Raw genomic sequence first — 18440 nt, forward strand, 5'->3', positions numbered from 1 at the left:
CTGCCTCCCCCCCATCTCTGCGCCAGGAGTGTCGGATGAACGGATGATCCGACACTCTCTGCGCAGAGATGGGGGGCCCGCTCGCCGCTGGGTACCGATTCGGTGCTGGGACTGTGCTGGGCCCCCCCAGGCCTAGGCCCTGGTGCGTCTGCACCTGCAGTAGTTCCGCCACTGCATCATTGCATTTATTTTTTTAAATACATGCAGTGTAAGTGCCCAAATTTAACTTAGTATTAGCCTCTTGCAGTCCCTGTCAGCAGAACTGGAGTGTTAAAGGAAGAAGCAGTGCAAGGAGCCAATTAGTTCATGTGATGACAGGAAGGAGAAAGCTGGTTGACTGGTGTTTACAGTGCAAGCAAAGGCCAGTGATTGTAGTTGTACAGAGAAATGGATGATTCTAGTTGGAGAGACTTTATGATAATTTAGAGAATCTTGGTCTTTTATTAATAAATGCATTTCAAGTTTAACCCATCTTGCTAAAAATACATATTTTGAGTGTGGAAGTGGTAAACTAGTAATTATTTTTTTGTATGTTCCCAGCAGGAAGAAGAAGATCAGGGATGTGACCTCTGTGCCATCACCACCATTCTAAAGAATACTTCCAACCACTATGCAATTGTCAAAGTTGGCAATGGTTATCTTAAGCTTAAGCTTAAACCTCCTGTTTCACCAGATTACTCAGAAGCTATAGAACTTCTGACCTCTTCTGGGATTCTGAGAATTCTGAATTAAGAAACCTTTCAGGTTTTGTTCCTATGAAAACCTCATAGAATGAATGATGTAGTTAATATTTTATTTAAAAAAAATTGAGGATTCCAGTCTAGAGTTTCAATCAACAGGTTGTGCATCTTTGGCTTAGACCCAGTTTCTACATGTAAATTTGCATATCTACATTAAATCATGGAAATGATAAACGTGCTTCATTCTTTGTTCTCATTTGTCAGCAGTGAATACCTTACCAAAAAAACTTGTTTAAAGTGATTTAATTTTTCCCAGTTATGCAAAAACAGAGGAAGTCTATGAAACATGCCCAGAATAAATAGAACCAGCATTCCTGGTTTGTAATATCATACTGTAATAGCCAGGTCTTACTCATAAAATGAATCATGCTGAATCATGAAAACACTTGTAGGATAACAATCTAATTAATTACATCTCTACTACTCAGTGACGTAGCACTGCTGAAAATAAACAAATAGTACAACACAGATTGTTTAAAGCATACTTTGTATTTAGAAGATCTGCCATCTTTCACACATGGTCAAATGAACAGCAGTAATGAAAACATCCTATACACAAAGAGGTGGGAAGTAGAGGCAGAATCCAACAAGCAATCGGACAGAAAAGAGACAATATTTCAAAGGTTTATATGTCCATTATAAGGAAGTGTAAAAGCTACCTACAGTATGTGTTATCCAGTATATTGACAATACACTGCAAGGCCATGGTGGTAATGCTACCAGATAATGCTATTAAATGATGAAACCAACCCCAAATGGAAAATAACCTGCCTTGTACTGAGATTTGGGGAATCACTTTGAACAAGAATATAATGTTATACAGTATACGCATTATTCTTGCACTGCCTGTTACCCTACTAACCAGCAGCATGTACATGAATTCCTTTTTGTCTGGTCATGTATAATGTCCCATTCCATGGCGTTTAGCAGCATGTAATATTGAAATCCCGGGTATCAAAAACAAAAAAGCAAAAAACAACCAACACAAAACTGATAGTGTTTACCTTCCAGTTGCTGTATTTAGTGATCAGTTGAACAAAATTAAGACTACACTTTTTTTATTAGTTACCGAACTCAGCATAGAAGCTTATTGTTTATTAATACAAGTATTTATATCAAAACAGCTCTTAGCCAGCAACGTATATCACACACCTTTAGAAAATGTGTACAAAGTGATGTGTACAAATGTGTACAAAGTGACGTCACTATGTCAGGGTCCCTATGTCAGGGTCCCTATGTCAGCGGCCACGCAGGGTCCCTTCTTCTGGGCGACATAGTGACGTCACTATGTCGCCCCAAAAGAAGGGACCCTGCGTGGCCCCGAAACGTTGGCTGTATGATGCATGTGACAATTTAATAAAAAATGCTTTACTTCTTGCACATATCATCGAGTGCTGGTGACTTCTATTATGGACTGTATCTGACACGGCCCCATCCATGTCATCACTTCAAGCACCAACCTTCCATTAAGGTCTGTATGCTGTATGGGGTGCAGGTGATTTTGTATTAATAATTATTTGTGCATCATTAAGCTGTAGATCCTCAAATTATCTCTGAATTGGTGCTGACACTGTCCTTCCTTCTCGAGGGTGGCTACTTTTATTCCCCATGGTCCCTGTGTGTGTGTTGTAAAGTAGTCAACGCACCACGCTGCAATGTACTACAATGTCATGTTTAGTTTGCTTAATTTTATTGAGATTGTAGTCCATCATGGGAGTGAGCTTGGAGTGGTGGTTACTTTACAACACACACAGGGACCATGGGGAACAAAAACAGCCACCCTCCCGAAGGAAGGACAATGTCTGCACCAATTCAGAGATCATTTGAGGAGGCGATGGACAAATAATGTCCAGTATTGTTATTAGTTAAGTTATTTAAATATATTTTTAAGATTTAACTCCTGAGTTTAGTGTCACTTCAAGTAGAATTATGTTTTAATAAAGAACAGGCTTTTATAATGGGTAATAAGTATAGAGGAGACTTTCTATTTCTTTAAATGGATTAAAGTGAACCTGTGAAAAAAATGAAAAATGTGCTACAGCAGACAGCTGCTGAAGCCCCAGAAGAACCTATCTTGTCTAAAGCTTTTGCAAATACTATCTTTCTTAAAGATAGTATTTGCAAAAGCTTCAGACAAAACCCCCCTTTCATGTTGTAATACCGGGAACTGCTGATAGGTCACTCAGGCACAGGACTTTGTATTTTGAGATGAGAGCAGGAGATGTATATATATATGCCACTATATGGAAGTTAGGAGCGTCAGATAGTGCTGTAGGGCTAAATAATGAAAAAAAGGTGCTAACAGATTATGGTGTCGTTATCTAATATGGATTTAGTTTATATTGTTAGCTCTTCTCATAGGCTTAGCTGATCACCAAATCAATACACCACAGAGAGGAGAGTCACGAGAAGGATAGTCAATGCTAAAACTCTTACTACCTGCCTAAATGTCCATTGGAGAGTTACATTCCAGGTGTGGAGGAACTGCTTAGTACTTGATGACTGTAAACCTTCCCTTACCTCTACCTACAATGAATTAGGCAAGTGTGTGTCCTTTGATATTATAGTATAGCAGCCAAGCCAGCCTAGTAGTGGTGAGGTTCCCACTGGTGTCATGGCCCTGAGAATGACCACACTAACGTATAGTATAAATGTTTCAGCTTTTGTCACTACTTGCACCTCTTATGTGCCATTTGTGTTTATTCAGTAAAGCAGTTAGGTTATTGTTACAATCAGGTACCAATTTAAAGGAGTCAGATGACAGGAGACAGATGAATTCTGATTAGTTACTATATGTCACTGCATATCATTACTACACTTTGTCCTGCTTTACTGAACAAGCACAGTAGTGAAGACAACCAGCAAAAATGCCAAACCAATTGCGTGTTGATTTTTCTTGCAATTAGTTTATAAATATAGCCTACAATTAATTATCCTATAAGCACAGACTGCATGCTCACCCATTATCCTGAATTTTTCTGTTAATGGTTGATGTTGCCTAAACTGCTAATGAAAATCAAGACTCAGATATGGTATAAAGTAACATACAGTTGCAAAGCAGCAAGGGTTTGTACACTTGAATGGAAGTTAATATGTTGTTAAATATATGTCATCTTGAATTTTAGCTTATTAGGAGAGAATAAGAGATGTTTCATCACATAATTCATTCCAAGTCATGAGGTTTAATGAGGTAAGAGAAGCAAACTTAAAATGGAACAAAGTGATGTATGTATATTTTAGGAAACATTTTGTTTACTGGATTTTTATACCTAATCTTTACACTTTAGCGTGTATTTTGATATATATAAACATGTCCTCATAGCTGGCCTTCCATACCCTATCCAATTTTTGCCCATTGCTGGTGGAATAATCTTAGAAACCACTGTTCAATTGCCATATAAATTAATCAACATTGGTATAAACAGCATAATTTAGCCACAAACTACCATTTCTCCACGATAAAAATAAAAATGGTTGGGCTGAAATTACTACATGTAGAGAAAAAATGCTGGATGGTACGGGTTCCACATTGTGTCAATAGCACACAACTGACAGGGCAGTAGATAATTACAACTGCCTCAGCATATGAAAGTTATAGTACAACTATGTAATGAGAAATGAGAGAACATTTGATGTTTGTACACAACCATGTGATGTACACAAACAAACCAAGCCAAAAAAAAAAGTCTGTTCTACTGAAGGGGATGTCCGCTTTAATTTTCCACATATTTCTGTCCCATCTCTTTAGTCTTTGTTGTCCATGTCTGCGGAATCACTCATTAGATGAAATGAAGAGAGTGGAAAACAAACATATATACTATGTTACACCATAATAAGGTGGTGCAAAGAGGAATATAATGCAATAAATCTCAGCAACCATTTATATTTGAAAGCGTGCTTGGATCTACAGCACTTCACAACCAGCATTTAAAATAAATTAACATTACCGCACAACACCAAATTCATTCTCTCCATTTTTAATGATTAGCGGCAGCACCCCATATACGGTGCAGTGTCAGGGGCTCTCGACTTTATGCAACACTCTAGTGTCTCATGGGGCTTCTTTTTTCTGATTATGTGGCTTCTGATGTACATTACTTTTTGTGCTAGTGTAGGATTTACCAGACACAAGGACCCTGGTGCGGATGGTGAGCATTCCTTTTTTTTTTTTTGCCAAAGACAAACTGATGGTTTTGTGTGTTTTGGACTCTTCAGGAGCAAGTGAAAACATTTTCGTAACCAGAGGTCATTGATGGATAGATATCAAGACAAAGTGGTCTATTCACTAAGCTGCCGTAGGCAGCCGAGTGAAAGATCGACCTGAAGCGAAGTGAGCCGAACGCTGTTCGGCTATTCACTTCAGGCTGGTACGGCTGATTTCAGCCATATATATCGGCTGAAATCAGCCGTACATTGGGTGGCTTCACGTGAAGCCGGCGGTTCTGCTGCCGTAAAAAAAACAAGAAAAAATAACCTCTCCCGGGCGCTCTGTGAGTCTCCCGCTCCCGGCCGCCCACGAGAGAAACACTGCTTTTTCTTTTTTTTTCTTTATTCTGACACGGAGCCGTGTCAGAATAGAAAAAATAAATACATTATTTTTTGCCCATAAGAATGCATTGCTAGATTCCTATTGGCTATTTCAATTTGCAATAGCCAATAGTAAGCAAGCATTGTACCCGCACTCTGCTGATCGACCTGATGGAGAACTGCAGCAGAGGGCGGGTGCAGTGCTAGTTTACTATTGGCTATTGCAAATTGAAATCTAGCAATGCATTCCATTGCTAGATGATTTGACATCCCATTGTTCTCTACATACCTTTTTACTACTGACTTTTTGTAAGTACCATACAGTTGTGCGTTTTTATCATTAAAATTAGTTTTACACTATGGAGGCGCTCCTTTTTGTCTCTCAGATTGAAGGTCCTTTGACCTGTGGGAGCTGCCTCTTTAGTGTGTTCGTTACCATTGCAACTGGCCGATATTGCACGTGAAGGCGCCGGTATTGTTTCCTGTCATCTGTTCTGTCACTGCTCCTTTTTATGTGTTATCTTTATTGCTAATACCTTGCAAATAACCCCTGAAAATAACCATTAATATCTACAGTGCCCGTATGATTCCTGAGCAGATGCTTAGAATCAAGCCAGTCAATAATCATATTTTAGTTTTTAACCACTGTTAAATATTGTTAAATTCATATTGAGCCATTTTTTCTTGTACCATTATTTGTAATGTTTACATGCAAGTAAAGTAGCTGTGGATACAAACTACGTAATTTATAAATGATGTAAATGGGTATTATCACATCAATTAAGCAGCTGTGTCATCTACCTTCTCAGTAAACAGAAATGTGTGATAAGCAGAGTTTTCTGCTACTCGGTTTAATGCAGATAAAAAAAAAAAAGGGAAATAAATTACCCAGCAAAACCAGGCTGTCCAACTGTTCTCTGGTGATATGGATGTCACACTCTGGCCCCCTCTTCTGACCTGTTGACTGCAGCAAATGGTCAATTTCGTCACGCACTGATGCAAGGGCTTCTGGGTGCCTCACCAGGTAGTACATGGCCCAGAATGCAGCCGGAATCGTGTTCCCCACAGAGGCCCAAAGGAAGGCAAAATGATGGGCTGCGAGAAAATAAGGGAAAAGGAAGATTAATAGCATTTATTACACTGATTAGATTTGCAGTGTGCTAATTAAAAGATGTTAGGACACAGACCCAGCCAAGGATCAGTGAATGCTAATGAGGACCAATAGGCTTCTGAAGTCTAATTTTCTGCTTAATGAGAATAGTTTAAAATATAATGTCCGCAGGAAGGGGGAGAGAATATAGTAAGGAGGGGTATAGGCAACCCTGTTATAATCTCTTTCTTATTACCACTATTAAGTATCTTGTTTTACCACCTCAGCAAAAAAAAAAAAATTATAGATGGTTGTTTGAGAGTAAAACATTTTATCCATAGCCAATTAAAAGAAGCATATAACATTTCAAGGTCGCAATTTTGATTTTTTTATTTCAAAGGTCTACTGTAAATTATTTGCCAGAAATTAGGAGAAAAAGGAACCCCTTTAAAGCTTACCTGCTTTGTCATAATCACATAGCATATCATAATTTTCCAGAATGTCTTTCCGGGCTTGTATTACTTCGGCCAGGTCATGCCTGGCGTCCATCTTATGAGGCATAAAAAAACGTATGAGTTCTTCCCGAATAGACTTGGTATCTCCTAGCAACGCAATTGGTACGTTTACGACAAGATAGGGGAACTTGGCATCGAACTTTGTAAATTTTTCTCTCATTTCACTAATAACATTACGACCATCTGCAACAGGATCTCTTCCATAGAGTGTCATAAAACTGGCTTCAAACATGATAGAGCAGCAGAACTGGTACATATTTTCTGTTTTCCAATCTGTTGCTTGTGAGAATTTCCATTTGAATACACGTTGGAGATTTATCATCATGCTGTCAGTGAGTTTGTCCAAAGGCTTACCCTGCATGATTTTATAGATTTTGTTCATGCCGTCCTGAAGCTGCGGGAACTTTGATTCTGACAGGCGTGGGTAGTTGAACGTCCTGGATGCCATTTCGTTGGAGAACTCGTGGAAGTCAAGTTTCTTGCCATTTCGAATGACATACTGGAATTGGGTTGGATCCATGATAAATGTAAAATATCTTCCTGCGTGAGAGAAAACAGATCACTATCATCAGCTTCCTGACATTATTATCTTCATCAGCACTAAATAAATAGAATAATTGCATGGCAAAATATTATATTTTCATTCAAGATGCTGCTAATTTAAGCTACATGATAGCCGACACATTAGAAACATTAGGATAATCACACCATTTCCTTTACTATGCCACAAGATGCGTTCGTTATATTCGATGCATTATATTTTCAAAACAAATTTACAGCCAGAATGTAATATTATCTTCAGCATTTTGCATAGCCTGGCAATAGGCAACCAGTTCCAGTTTAGAGACCTTAAAATGTTTGGTCCTCAGGTTTGACAGCTGTATGAGATACTTCTGATAGGGTAAGCCATACTTTGAGTTCTTGCTATCTACTAGTTTTGAGACAGTGAAGCACCTGTTCAGGTGAGACCAAGGTAGATAGTAGTGTTGTAGAGTAGTCACTGCTCCAAGCTGCGATGTCCTACGCTGTCATGTTTAGTTTACTTAATTATATTGAGATTGTAGTCTATCATGGGAGTGAGCTTGGAGCAGTGGCTACTTTACAACATACACAAGGACCATGGGGAACAAAAGTAGCCACCCTCCAGAAGGAAGGACAGTGTCAGCACCAATTCAGAGATAATTTGAGGATCTACAGCCGAGCGATGGACAAATAATGTCCACTATTGTTAATAGTTAAGATATTTAAATATATTTTTAAGATTTAACTCTGGAGTTTAGTGTCACTTCAAGTACAATTATGTATTAATAAAGAACAAGCTTATAAGCGGTAATAAGTATAGAGGAGGCTTTCTATTTCTTTAAATGGATTAAAGTGAAGTCAAACCGAAGGGCTGCTGTACGGACTATTCACAATAGCCCGTACAGCAGCTGAAGGCAGCCGAGAGGCTCAGCCGAGCCAAAGGCATATGGTTTGGCTTGACTGAGCCGAAGTGACAGCTGAAGCATGGAGAAAGGTCGGCTGAAGCCGACTGATCTCCACGCAATTGACAGCTGGGCGGAGCCAGCCGTGATCTTATGGCTGGCTCCGCCCAGTTGTAATGACAGATCAGCATCCCAAATGACCCTAGGACGCTGATCTGATATTAAACAATAACAACTGGGTGGGGCCGGACGTGACATCACGGCCAGCTCCGCCCAGTTGTTCATTGGCTGGGACCTGCTAGAAGACTTTGGCAGGTGCTGGCCAATAGTTGGGCGGAGTTAGCTGTCACTGCTAGCTCCACCAAATTGTTTTTCTTTTGCCGGCATCTGTCAGATGCTTCATTATGCAGTGGGAGTCCATCGCATGCGTTAAGTTCAGCGTGCAGCGTTATTTTTTTTATTATTTTTTCTTTTCTTTCTTTCTTTTTTAATTTTCCTATTTTTAAAAAAAATGTACATTATTTTTCAATTTTTTTTTTCATTCTTTTCACTTATTTTTTATTCTCCTCGGTACCCCGGAGGTACTGAGCAGAATAGTTGAGCCAAATGCCGCTCGGCTGCATTTGGCTATTTACTTACTGCCGTTCGGCCCCTATGGCTCAGCTGATCCAGATGAGTCGAACTCCTTCTGCACTTCGGCTCAACCGAACATGCAGAGCATGTTCAGCTGACCGAAGGCAGCCAATGTACGGCTGATTTTAGCCGATGTGCGGCTGAAATCAGCCGTACAAGACTGAAGTGAATAGCCGAACAGCGTTTGGCTCACTTCACTACGGCTGGGTTATTCACTCGCCTGACTTCGGCAGCTTTGTGAATAACCCCCTTAGTTACTAGGGACCTGGCTTCCTGATTTAATTAGCTTCCCTGTTGCTAGTATGTCTTTACCTTGCGTGTAAAGTAATTTTTTGCCAGCTTTCTTCAAAGAGCTGTATTACACGAAGGTTATGGTGGGAAGAGACTAAAGAATTTAAAAAAGCCTGCCAACCAAATCAGTGCGTTGCACAGAAGAGCCTTCTTGGGATAGAGGGATATTCACAAATCTCATTCCATCACATATCCTAAAAATAAGAGGGTAATTCCTCATTTTAGGACAGTGGGTGTAGTCATGAAAATCATTCCTTTAGCCGATTGCACATTCCGAAGCGCTAGTGTATAGATCAGATACAGCTTAATATTATTAATCCATTTATTCCAAGCTGCATACAGCTCTTTCATGCTTTTTGTCCATCAAATTTCAAATATCTGTAAAAGAGTTTTAGTTTTTCTTAATATTACAGCTCTCTCTTGACATGAGCACTGCAACTTTCATAGACACCAGAGCTTGCCCATTCACAAAAGGCAGCATGCTGTGTGCATGCTGTTGGGGAGATTTTCCTTCACCTTCTGTCCCAAAGAAAAAGCAGAAAGAAAAAGTCTTCACTGGAACAGATGTCCCTATTGTAAGATTTCCCCTCACCTCTTCCAGTAACAACCATACATTTTGGATTTCCCATCACTTTTTGTTACAGTGCCAAACAGAGGGGAGAATCTACCAAGAGGGGGACAACAATCATAATCATGGCAGAGGCTCTAACCCTTTCACATTCTTTCCCAATATAATCTATAATGCGCATTTGATGAAGGTGTGTGTATTAGCTCAGTTGAGTTACAATACAATTATGAATTACTTTCTTTCTCAGAATTGCCTGTAGAGACAAAGGTCCACTAAGGGCTAATAGACTGCAATGGAATTTTCACTTTGTGAAGGAATTTTCGCTTTAAGGGCAATTCAACTTTCCCAGGCAAATTTTGGAAAATGGGATTACACCCTACCAATCTGCCCCCTCTCAACTCCCGCTACTCTTACCTTGGAGTGAACACTCATTCCCCTCCGCAGCTGGCAGTGCACTGTTTTTACATCATACACTGCAACGCAGCCCTGGTATTTTAAATTCTGCTCACAAATAGTGAGAACTCATTAGTCAAAACTTCTGACTTCGCTGACCAGTTAGAATAGCTTTTAACTGCACTGACCAATAAAAAGCACTTCTTCTTGCTTCTGGTGCTTCTTCTTGCTGACCACTGAGTGATCGCCATTTGCAAGCGGAATTGAAAATACAGAGCGCAGGGTTGTGCTGTTGTGTACCATGTACGAATCTATACCGTCAGCCGCAGAGGGGAAGGAGCGTTCACTCCAAGGTAAGAGCAGCTGGGGGCAGATTGGTGGGGGTAATGCCATTTTCCCAAATTCACCTAGGAAAGTGGAATTATGGTTTAACTTAGTGAATGAGGTGAAGCTCTGCTGGCTTCCATGATCCAATCATGGGCAAGCTAAATACTTTTTTTTTTTTTTTTTAAAGCTCATGATTGGGTATTCTTTGCAAAGTGGATTTTCACCACATTCACTTAGGTAAGTGCAAATTCCCTTGCAAAGTGAACAACCTATGTGTCTTAGTAAATCTTCCCCTTTTACTTATTTTGGGAAAGTGAATCCAGTTCATATGAGCAATAGCTCTACTTTTGATTCAACTTTCATAAACACACGGTCATACACATCATAATCACACAGTTACACACAGCATACATACGGACACACACACACAGAGAAAGTGACAATTACCATTTTCATATCTACAATGGAGTCTGTACATTAGAAAGCATTTCTGAGTCACAAGAACTTGGCAATATTTGGGACACTATAAATACAACAAGAAGATCAGGCCAAGTAGCCATAACAGGTGTTTGAATTGCTTTCTTAGCTTTTCTTAGCTGCTTCACTGGAAATGAAGCCACCAAGAAGTTATGAACCATCCATAAACCCTTTGGTACTCTTTAGAAAACACCAACTTACCCACACGAAACATAAGAAGCACATTTGTTTCTCTATATTATTTGCAAACAATAAACCTTGATCACTGTCAATTTCTAGCTGCATCACGTATACAGCTGATTACTGTGTATTAGAATGTATGTAAACCCATCTTTATCCCTCTAGGCAGTGGCGGAACTACCACCGGTGCAGCTGGTGCGGCCGCCACGGGGCCTCAGCCTCAGTTGCCGGTCGCCGTATAGCACCGGATCGGTATCCAGCGGCCGGCCGGCCCGCAGTCTCTGCGCCCCCAGTCTCAGGCAGACACGGCCCTCTAAACAGGCACTGTACAGGGTCGCCCGCAGGGGCCTCCAGAGGACCCACTTGAGGAGTGAGCTGCAGCCGATTAGAGAGCCGGATCTGATGCGGCCTGGCAGACAGGGAGCTGCGGTGACGGCCGCACGGTCAGTGCACCCTGCGCCCCCCCCCCCTCGCTACGCCACTGGCCGGGAGTGTCAGATGTGCAGATGGCAGAAAGCCGGCAGAGGGATGGAGCAGCTGCAGCCACAACAGACTCCCCACAACCAGGGTCCAGGGGTCCCACTGACCACCAGGCTAAGGTAAGGCTAAATTTTTTAAATAAAATCCCGGGACATTTTAAAATGTTTTATTATTTTATGCTCCCGGGACATTTTTAAATGTCTCGGGAGCATAAAAGAAAACATTTTTTTTTTTTTAATACTCACCTGATCCGATCCACCGACAAGCGCAGCGTAACTGCGGGAAGAGAGCGCTGTGTTTGTGGGGGTTTTTTTTTGGGGGGGGGCAAAAACAAAATCTTGCACCAGGGCCCTTTGTTCCTTAGGTCCGCCACTGCCTCTAGGCATATAAGTTGGAGAGACTACCAATAACCAATCTTTGCAAAAAATGATAAACCTTTCTTTTAGGTTATTTATCAGGGGTCACGTGATGAGTCCCTTCTTCTCCATACTGCACAGCCCTGGTCTGTGGGCGAAGCTAAATCGTAGACCTTCACATGTCTTGGTGGCATCACTACAGTTTATATCAGTCTTCTGCCTTGGCGGTGCAGTGTTTTAAAAGCGCTGTCATAAAGATACTGCTCCAGGGGGTCATTCAGCTCACTTACCAACCCCTCGGTGCTGAATAAATTGGGCCCGCTCTTCTTCAATGCACCTGCATTTTTTTTATTTCAATTTGCCTTGGCTTGCAAGTAGCCTCAAGTAGCAAAAAAGCTTTTTGAAATTTAAGAAAAAAGTGATGAAGGTGTGGCTTTCTTAGTTGAAAATGCAGTAGTCCCTATTATAACAGAAAGGCACGCTGGAGGATCGGCTGTCAATCAGCAAGCTACACCCACCCTGACAGGCATTCCTGCTTGTAATTTAGGTATTGGGGACAGGAGGAGAACAAAGTACAGATGAGAAAAGTAAATAGAGCATTTGTACACAAGTGGCAACGCTGCAAAGAGGAGATGAACCTGCAGAGCATGGCCACCAGGAACAAGGGAACCGAGCTAACTCTCAGGATCACCAGATATTTTCTACGTACTGCAATGCTTTTACAGAAAACTAAACACACATAATATGAGAATGTTCTTTAGGAGTCTCTCATGCAATAAAAGCTCTTGCATTTACTGACACTTTAAAGTCCAACATCATCAACAACTATAATTTATTAAATATACATGTTGGTAGGTTTCTAAACTAAATCATCACATATAGTTAAATAAGATTAAGCATACTTCATAAAAGGACTTTATCCAAAAATAATACACATGCTCTTAGAGTCTGTCTGTGTTAAAGGGACCATCTGTTCCAAAATATCTTTAGGAAGCCAAATACTACTTTTTTTTTCTCCAACAAACTCCTTTTGTGTTTGTAGAATTCATGTTAAAACAGCTAGATAAGGACATGAATTGTATTTAAAGTGTTTAAATTCCTCCCATAAATATTTGTCTGTCTTTTCTAGAAATACAGTTACATTTAGAGAATTATTCACTAAAGAGCCGAAGGATCCTGCCATAGGAATTTTAGGGGGGACCCCACCTTTTTTTCCCCCTGAAGCCAGCTGAAGTACGGCTGGTTTTAGCTGATGTACAACTGAAATCAGCCGTTCGGCTCAGTTCACTCCGGCTCAGTTATTCACTCGGCTGCCTTCGGCAGCTTAGTGAATAACCCTCTTAGTTTATTTTTAAACAATTCACAAGAGACATTCACCCTGCGAATTTCTGTGAACATTTGTTCTATGCAAACAGAGGCAAAAAAATGAACACTCTTATTTCTTTTTCAGGTCTTATGTAATGCATTTAAATACCACATTATGTAGCTGAGAAGTATAAGAAATTCCTCAAGAAGAAACTATTCGTTGTCTATGCTCCTCAGCTCCTTCTAGTGGCCTATTGCAGGATTACTTTGAATCGACTAGATTGTAAGCTCTCACGAGCAGGGCCCTTCTACCTCCTGTACTGAAATTATATTGTTAATTGTATTGTCTCCCTCAGTTCTTTTGGCGCTATATAGATCCTGTATAATAATAATAATAGTTATAATAATTACATTTAACCTAAAATAAAATATATGAAGAACTGTTTTTTGCTTCAATTCACACAGAAAGAATGTTCACACAGATTTGCGAGGCAAATGGCACTGTGAATAGGTAATGATTATAATGAATTCTTATTCAGATTTTACTGCTATGCAGAGTCTTGTTAGCGATTTACCCTGTCCTGCTGAAAACTGCTTTAGTGAATGGAAAATCTGCAACAGCAGTGCATACACAAAATAAAAATCAGATGGAGCCTCTAGCTTTCCCCCTACTTTACTAAAGAATTTTTTTTTATCTCTGTCTGTTTTGCTTTTGGAGAGTTCCTCTCACTCCCTGACTGATGAAACTGTTGTCATAAGAAGAGGAGGTGAAGGATAATTTCTCTAACTGAGTTACAGATAGAAATAAAAGCCTGACAGAGGTTCTAACTCTTTCCTACTCTATCCAAAACTAAAAAAAAATATTTGGCTGGACAAACAGTTTTTAAGCTTGGAATCAAATTATTTTCTTATCTTATTACATTCAGTTCAAATTAATATACAGGCATTCTTAATCATAGCAGCTATTCATCCCTGCACCATCAGTCTCAGCAGCTTTGGCAGGCCCCTGCTGGCACTAGTGCTAGAACCGCTTACTTGTTGCAGAGGTCCAGCACTAATCCCAGGCGCTGAAGCAATCAGCTCTTGGTCTTCCGATGTTTCTACTCGCTCTATAAAAGCGGTCATAGAATCAAATGTGTACAACACTTTTGTGTTTTTTTTTGTTTACACTGAGTGTAGTCACATCACCAGTGATGTCATACATGTCCTCAATTATCTACAAACACTCAGCGATCAGTGATCGCTGAGTGTATGTGGCCTGCTCTCCTCTCTGACACAGACACATGCTGACACAGGAGGCTGAGCGAGCGGTGTAGGAAGGAAAGCCCAGCCTCCGCTCTGCCGGACTGTGATAGGCGGCTGTGCGGTGTGGGAGGAGAGACACCGGCCGATCACGGCAGTCTCCTCCCGCAGCGCTCCGCCGGCTGTCACTTTCTCTCCTCCCTGCTGGGACAAAGAGCAGCACCCAGCGGGGAGGAAAGAAATCACGGCTGCGCTGACAAAACGGCAGGAAAATGGCACTTTCGGCATTTAGCCAAAAGTGCAATTTTCGGCCGGCGGCCGGCGCCCCCCTTCTTCTTTTCGCCTGGGGCCAGCACACCGGCTGCCCCCCGGTTGTTAACGCCACTGCTTCCTCTAAGTAAGTGGCCGGGGACAGAGCTGTTACGCCTCTGTCCAGCATCTTCCTGCAGCAGTAGATTCCTGCTATAGTGATCTATTGCTGGCTGGTTGAAAAAAGTATAATATAAAACAAACTGTTAAAAAAAAGGTGGTGTAAAACTTAGAAAAATAATTAAACAAAAAATTCACAAAATTGAGGTCAGTTGATCTGGATGACATTTGCGTTCACTGCGCAACGATCAAATGCTAGGTTGTGTGTGAAAATTTGTGCCATCGTCAGTCCATCATTTGTGCCTGACTTAATCCTGTCTTAATGTTACGTTAACAACCCTTGTTACAAAATTTGGCGTATATAAATTGAAGCCTGTGAGCATCATGGTCATGAACATCATGGAAGCATCGAACGTTCTCTTAACATACAGTTTGCTTATTTGTACACTATTAATACTCAATCTAATGTGCATATTCAGGCCTCAAAATTTCCACTCGCACCCGTGCAATTGGCTAGTGAAAAATGCGCGGGGGCGAGTGGAATGTCATCGAGGGGGTGCGCCGCCGGTGGGACCAGGGATGAGACACTACCGCCACAGCGATTGCTCGCTTCTCTTCTCTCTTCTCCTCCTTAGCCACTGCAGCTACAGAGTGGCCGAGGAGGAGAAGGGAGAGAACAGAAGCAAACGATCGCCTTGGCGGTAGTGTCCCATCCCTAGTCCCGCCGGCAGCGCACCCCCTCGATGACATTCAGTTCCGCTGTTTTCTGCAGCTTCCTCCACCCACCTCAGCTGCCAGGCTGGGAGGAAGACTGCCGAGACAGTAAGACACCTGGCCAGAAAGTTATGCAAAAGAAAGTTCTATCTCCGTACATGGAGGATCTCTGTACCAACCCCCCGCCCCAAGACCACTGAGAGAAAGAGGGCACCTGAATACCATCAGCTAAGTGCAATGTAAGTCCCTTTTCTTTCTTCCTTACACCGCTGACCTCTGCACTGCGCGTCACACTGACCTCTGCACTGCGCGTCACGCTGACCTCTGCACTGCGTATCATGCTGACCTCTGCACTGCACGTCATGCTGACCTCTGCACTGCGCGTCATGCTGACCTCTGCACTGCGCGTCACGCTGACCTCTGCACTGCACGTCACGCTGACCTCTGCACTGCGTGTCACACTGACCTCTGCACTGCACGTCACACTGACCTCTGCACTGCGCGTCACACTGGCCTCTGCACTGCGCGTTACATTACTGGCCTCTGTACTGTGCGTCACACAGCTGGCCTCTGTAATGTGTGTCACACAGCTGACCTGGCGGAGTTAAGGCCGGGGCAGGGTAGGGGTTAGGTGGGGCAACTGGTGACAAGTAACTTTTAAGGCCTCAGGACTTTTGAGCACTGTGCATATCCAATAGTAAAACAGGCCCTGTGTATAAACTGACAGGCTGTGGCTGACAGGGCAGAAACCTCCGGTCAGATTTCCGGTGGCATCTGGTCCCTGACTCAAGCTAAAAAGTCAGACACAGACAAAGAAAACAGCTAAATAGGAGGGCAACTTTAAAGTGAACCAGTGCCTAGACTATGCACAATACAGTATTTACATATTCTGAACAAGAAGTAAAAGCTCTTTAAAGCAAGACTTAATTCACCCTTGCAGCTACAGAAATTGTGGTTAAATTAATCTTTACATTTCACAACAAACACTGAAATTTGTTTTTCTTTTAATTTCAACAGTCTTGACCAGCCTTCCAATGTAAGCAACCAGCCAGTGTTTCTGAGCTGTTAGAAATGGACTGAATCCCCATTACGGAGTCATGTTGTGATCTTCGATCCTCTTTCAGAATGAATTTCTTCACAGTACAAGCAGCTAGGGATGGTTTTTGTTTCAGCTCTTTTAGTGTTTCTTAAGAATATGTACAATCTTTATTGTCAATAGTCTGGGCACAGCATAGGTGCGCTTAAAAGTGTATTTTACCCCCAAAACATTCTCTCATATATGTATCTGTGATTTAATAAAACCACAAACTGTAAGCATGGCTTTTCCAGTACCATGCAAGAAGATTCACCAGACAACCACCAAGTGGCTCCCTACAAAATGCATGGAGCTGCATGAAACAAGTTGAGCTATTCTTTGGTACTCAAACTGCTTTTTCTTTTAGCCCAACTCTTGACAATTTTGTTTATACTTTGGATAGAGCAGGGAAGGGTTAGAACATATATCAAGTTTTTATTCCTTCCTTTGAACCCATTAGAGAAATGTATCTTCACTTGTGTGCGAACAACAGGGGCATACAGTAGGATTTCTTTCAGTTTTTATTTTCCTTGTCTGTGATCCTATTGAGCATGTTTTTCTTACCTTCTTTGTGGTCAGACAGGAAGTGAGAGGAAATATCACCAAGCAGTGCAAAGATATGACTATAACCCTTTTCCCCTCAATCTAAAACTAAAGGAAACGTTTTGGCTGGAGTTATGCATTATGTCTCTGGAGTGAGTGTATAATTTTCAGCCTGGGCCCACAAAAAATGGGTTAAATGATGCTGGGTATGGAGCAAGATTCTGAGAGCCACATTGGAACATGAAGAGGCTGAGTTGTACCTTACTTACTTTTTTACTATATAATGAATAAAAAAAAAATATTTTGAAAAGTCAAGACCATGAAAAACCATTTAAGGTCTACCAGTTCTAGTGTTAGTGAAATAATAAATGTTTATGCCAGACATATTTCTTAATACATAGTTCAATACTTGCCATATATAGATAACTCTCTTTAATGGTAAGAAAAATGCAATTTATTTTTACAAACACTGGGTCCACGGTTTGTCAAAAACACCCAAAGAAGTGTAATATGCATAATAAGTATGTCATAATTATGCCTGGCAGAATAAAGGCAAATATGTGCTAAGCTAAAAATGATAGAATTTTTCCAAGCACATGCTAAACAGTCTTTTTTGGCAGGTAGCAGAATGGATTAGAACCTTGGGGTGATAATAGAAAGAGCTACAAAACAAATGGCTTAATGCACAGCATCCATGACTTAAAGCCAACATTATGTTTGGAAAGAGCAAGAGGGGAAGTAGCACGTCGATTGTGAAGTGCTGTGAAGCCATCAAGTGAGAGGCTGACAGATTAGCTACAAACCGAATGACATACACATAGCATACAATAAGTAGATGGCAATCAGAGTATTGCATCTGTTGTAAAATAATTTACTGATTTGGGATAATTCTGAGGCTACAGCAAATTCTGTTCTATGATCACAGAAAAATAATGCAAGTCTGCAGAAGATGCAGATTGTGGCATTTTCTGTGTTGTAGTCACCTATTCCTCAAAGGTGTTTGAACATTGAATCCTGAACATTTATCTGGGTTGCAATCTTGTAGTTTGCAATATAAACATTTGAAGTTATTTTATTAGTATTATTATTATTTAGATGAACCATCTGTCCACCATCTGCTGGGTACAAATTGTAAATAAAAGTCTCTCTGATATGCACCGGCTAATTAAAAAAAAAAAAAAACAAGATTAA

General features: G+C 41.1%; 1 protein-coding gene across 1 annotated transcript in view; it reads right to left on the reverse strand.

The window, feature by feature from the left end:
• Positions 1-18440, reverse strand: part of LOC108798116 (25-hydroxycholesterol 7-alpha-hydroxylase) — a 157647-nt gene that overhangs the window by 32429 nt on the left and 106778 nt on the right. Inside the window, exons 3-4 of the mRNA XM_018569837.1 lie at positions 6816-7412; positions 6156-6362 (exon numbers count right to left, since the gene is read on the reverse strand). Of these exons, the coding sequence (XP_018425339.1) occupies positions 6156-6362; positions 6816-7412 (804 nt within the window). The remainder of the gene's footprint in view (positions 1-6155; positions 6363-6815; positions 7413-18440) is intronic.

This window comes from Nanorana parkeri, unplaced genomic scaffold, assembly GCF_000935625.1.
Source record: "Nanorana parkeri isolate BGI_ZX_2015 unplaced genomic scaffold, ASM93562v1 scaffold1407, whole genome shotgun sequence".
Classification (NCBI taxonomy): Eukaryota; Metazoa; Chordata; class Amphibia; order Anura; family Dicroglossidae; genus Nanorana; species Nanorana parkeri.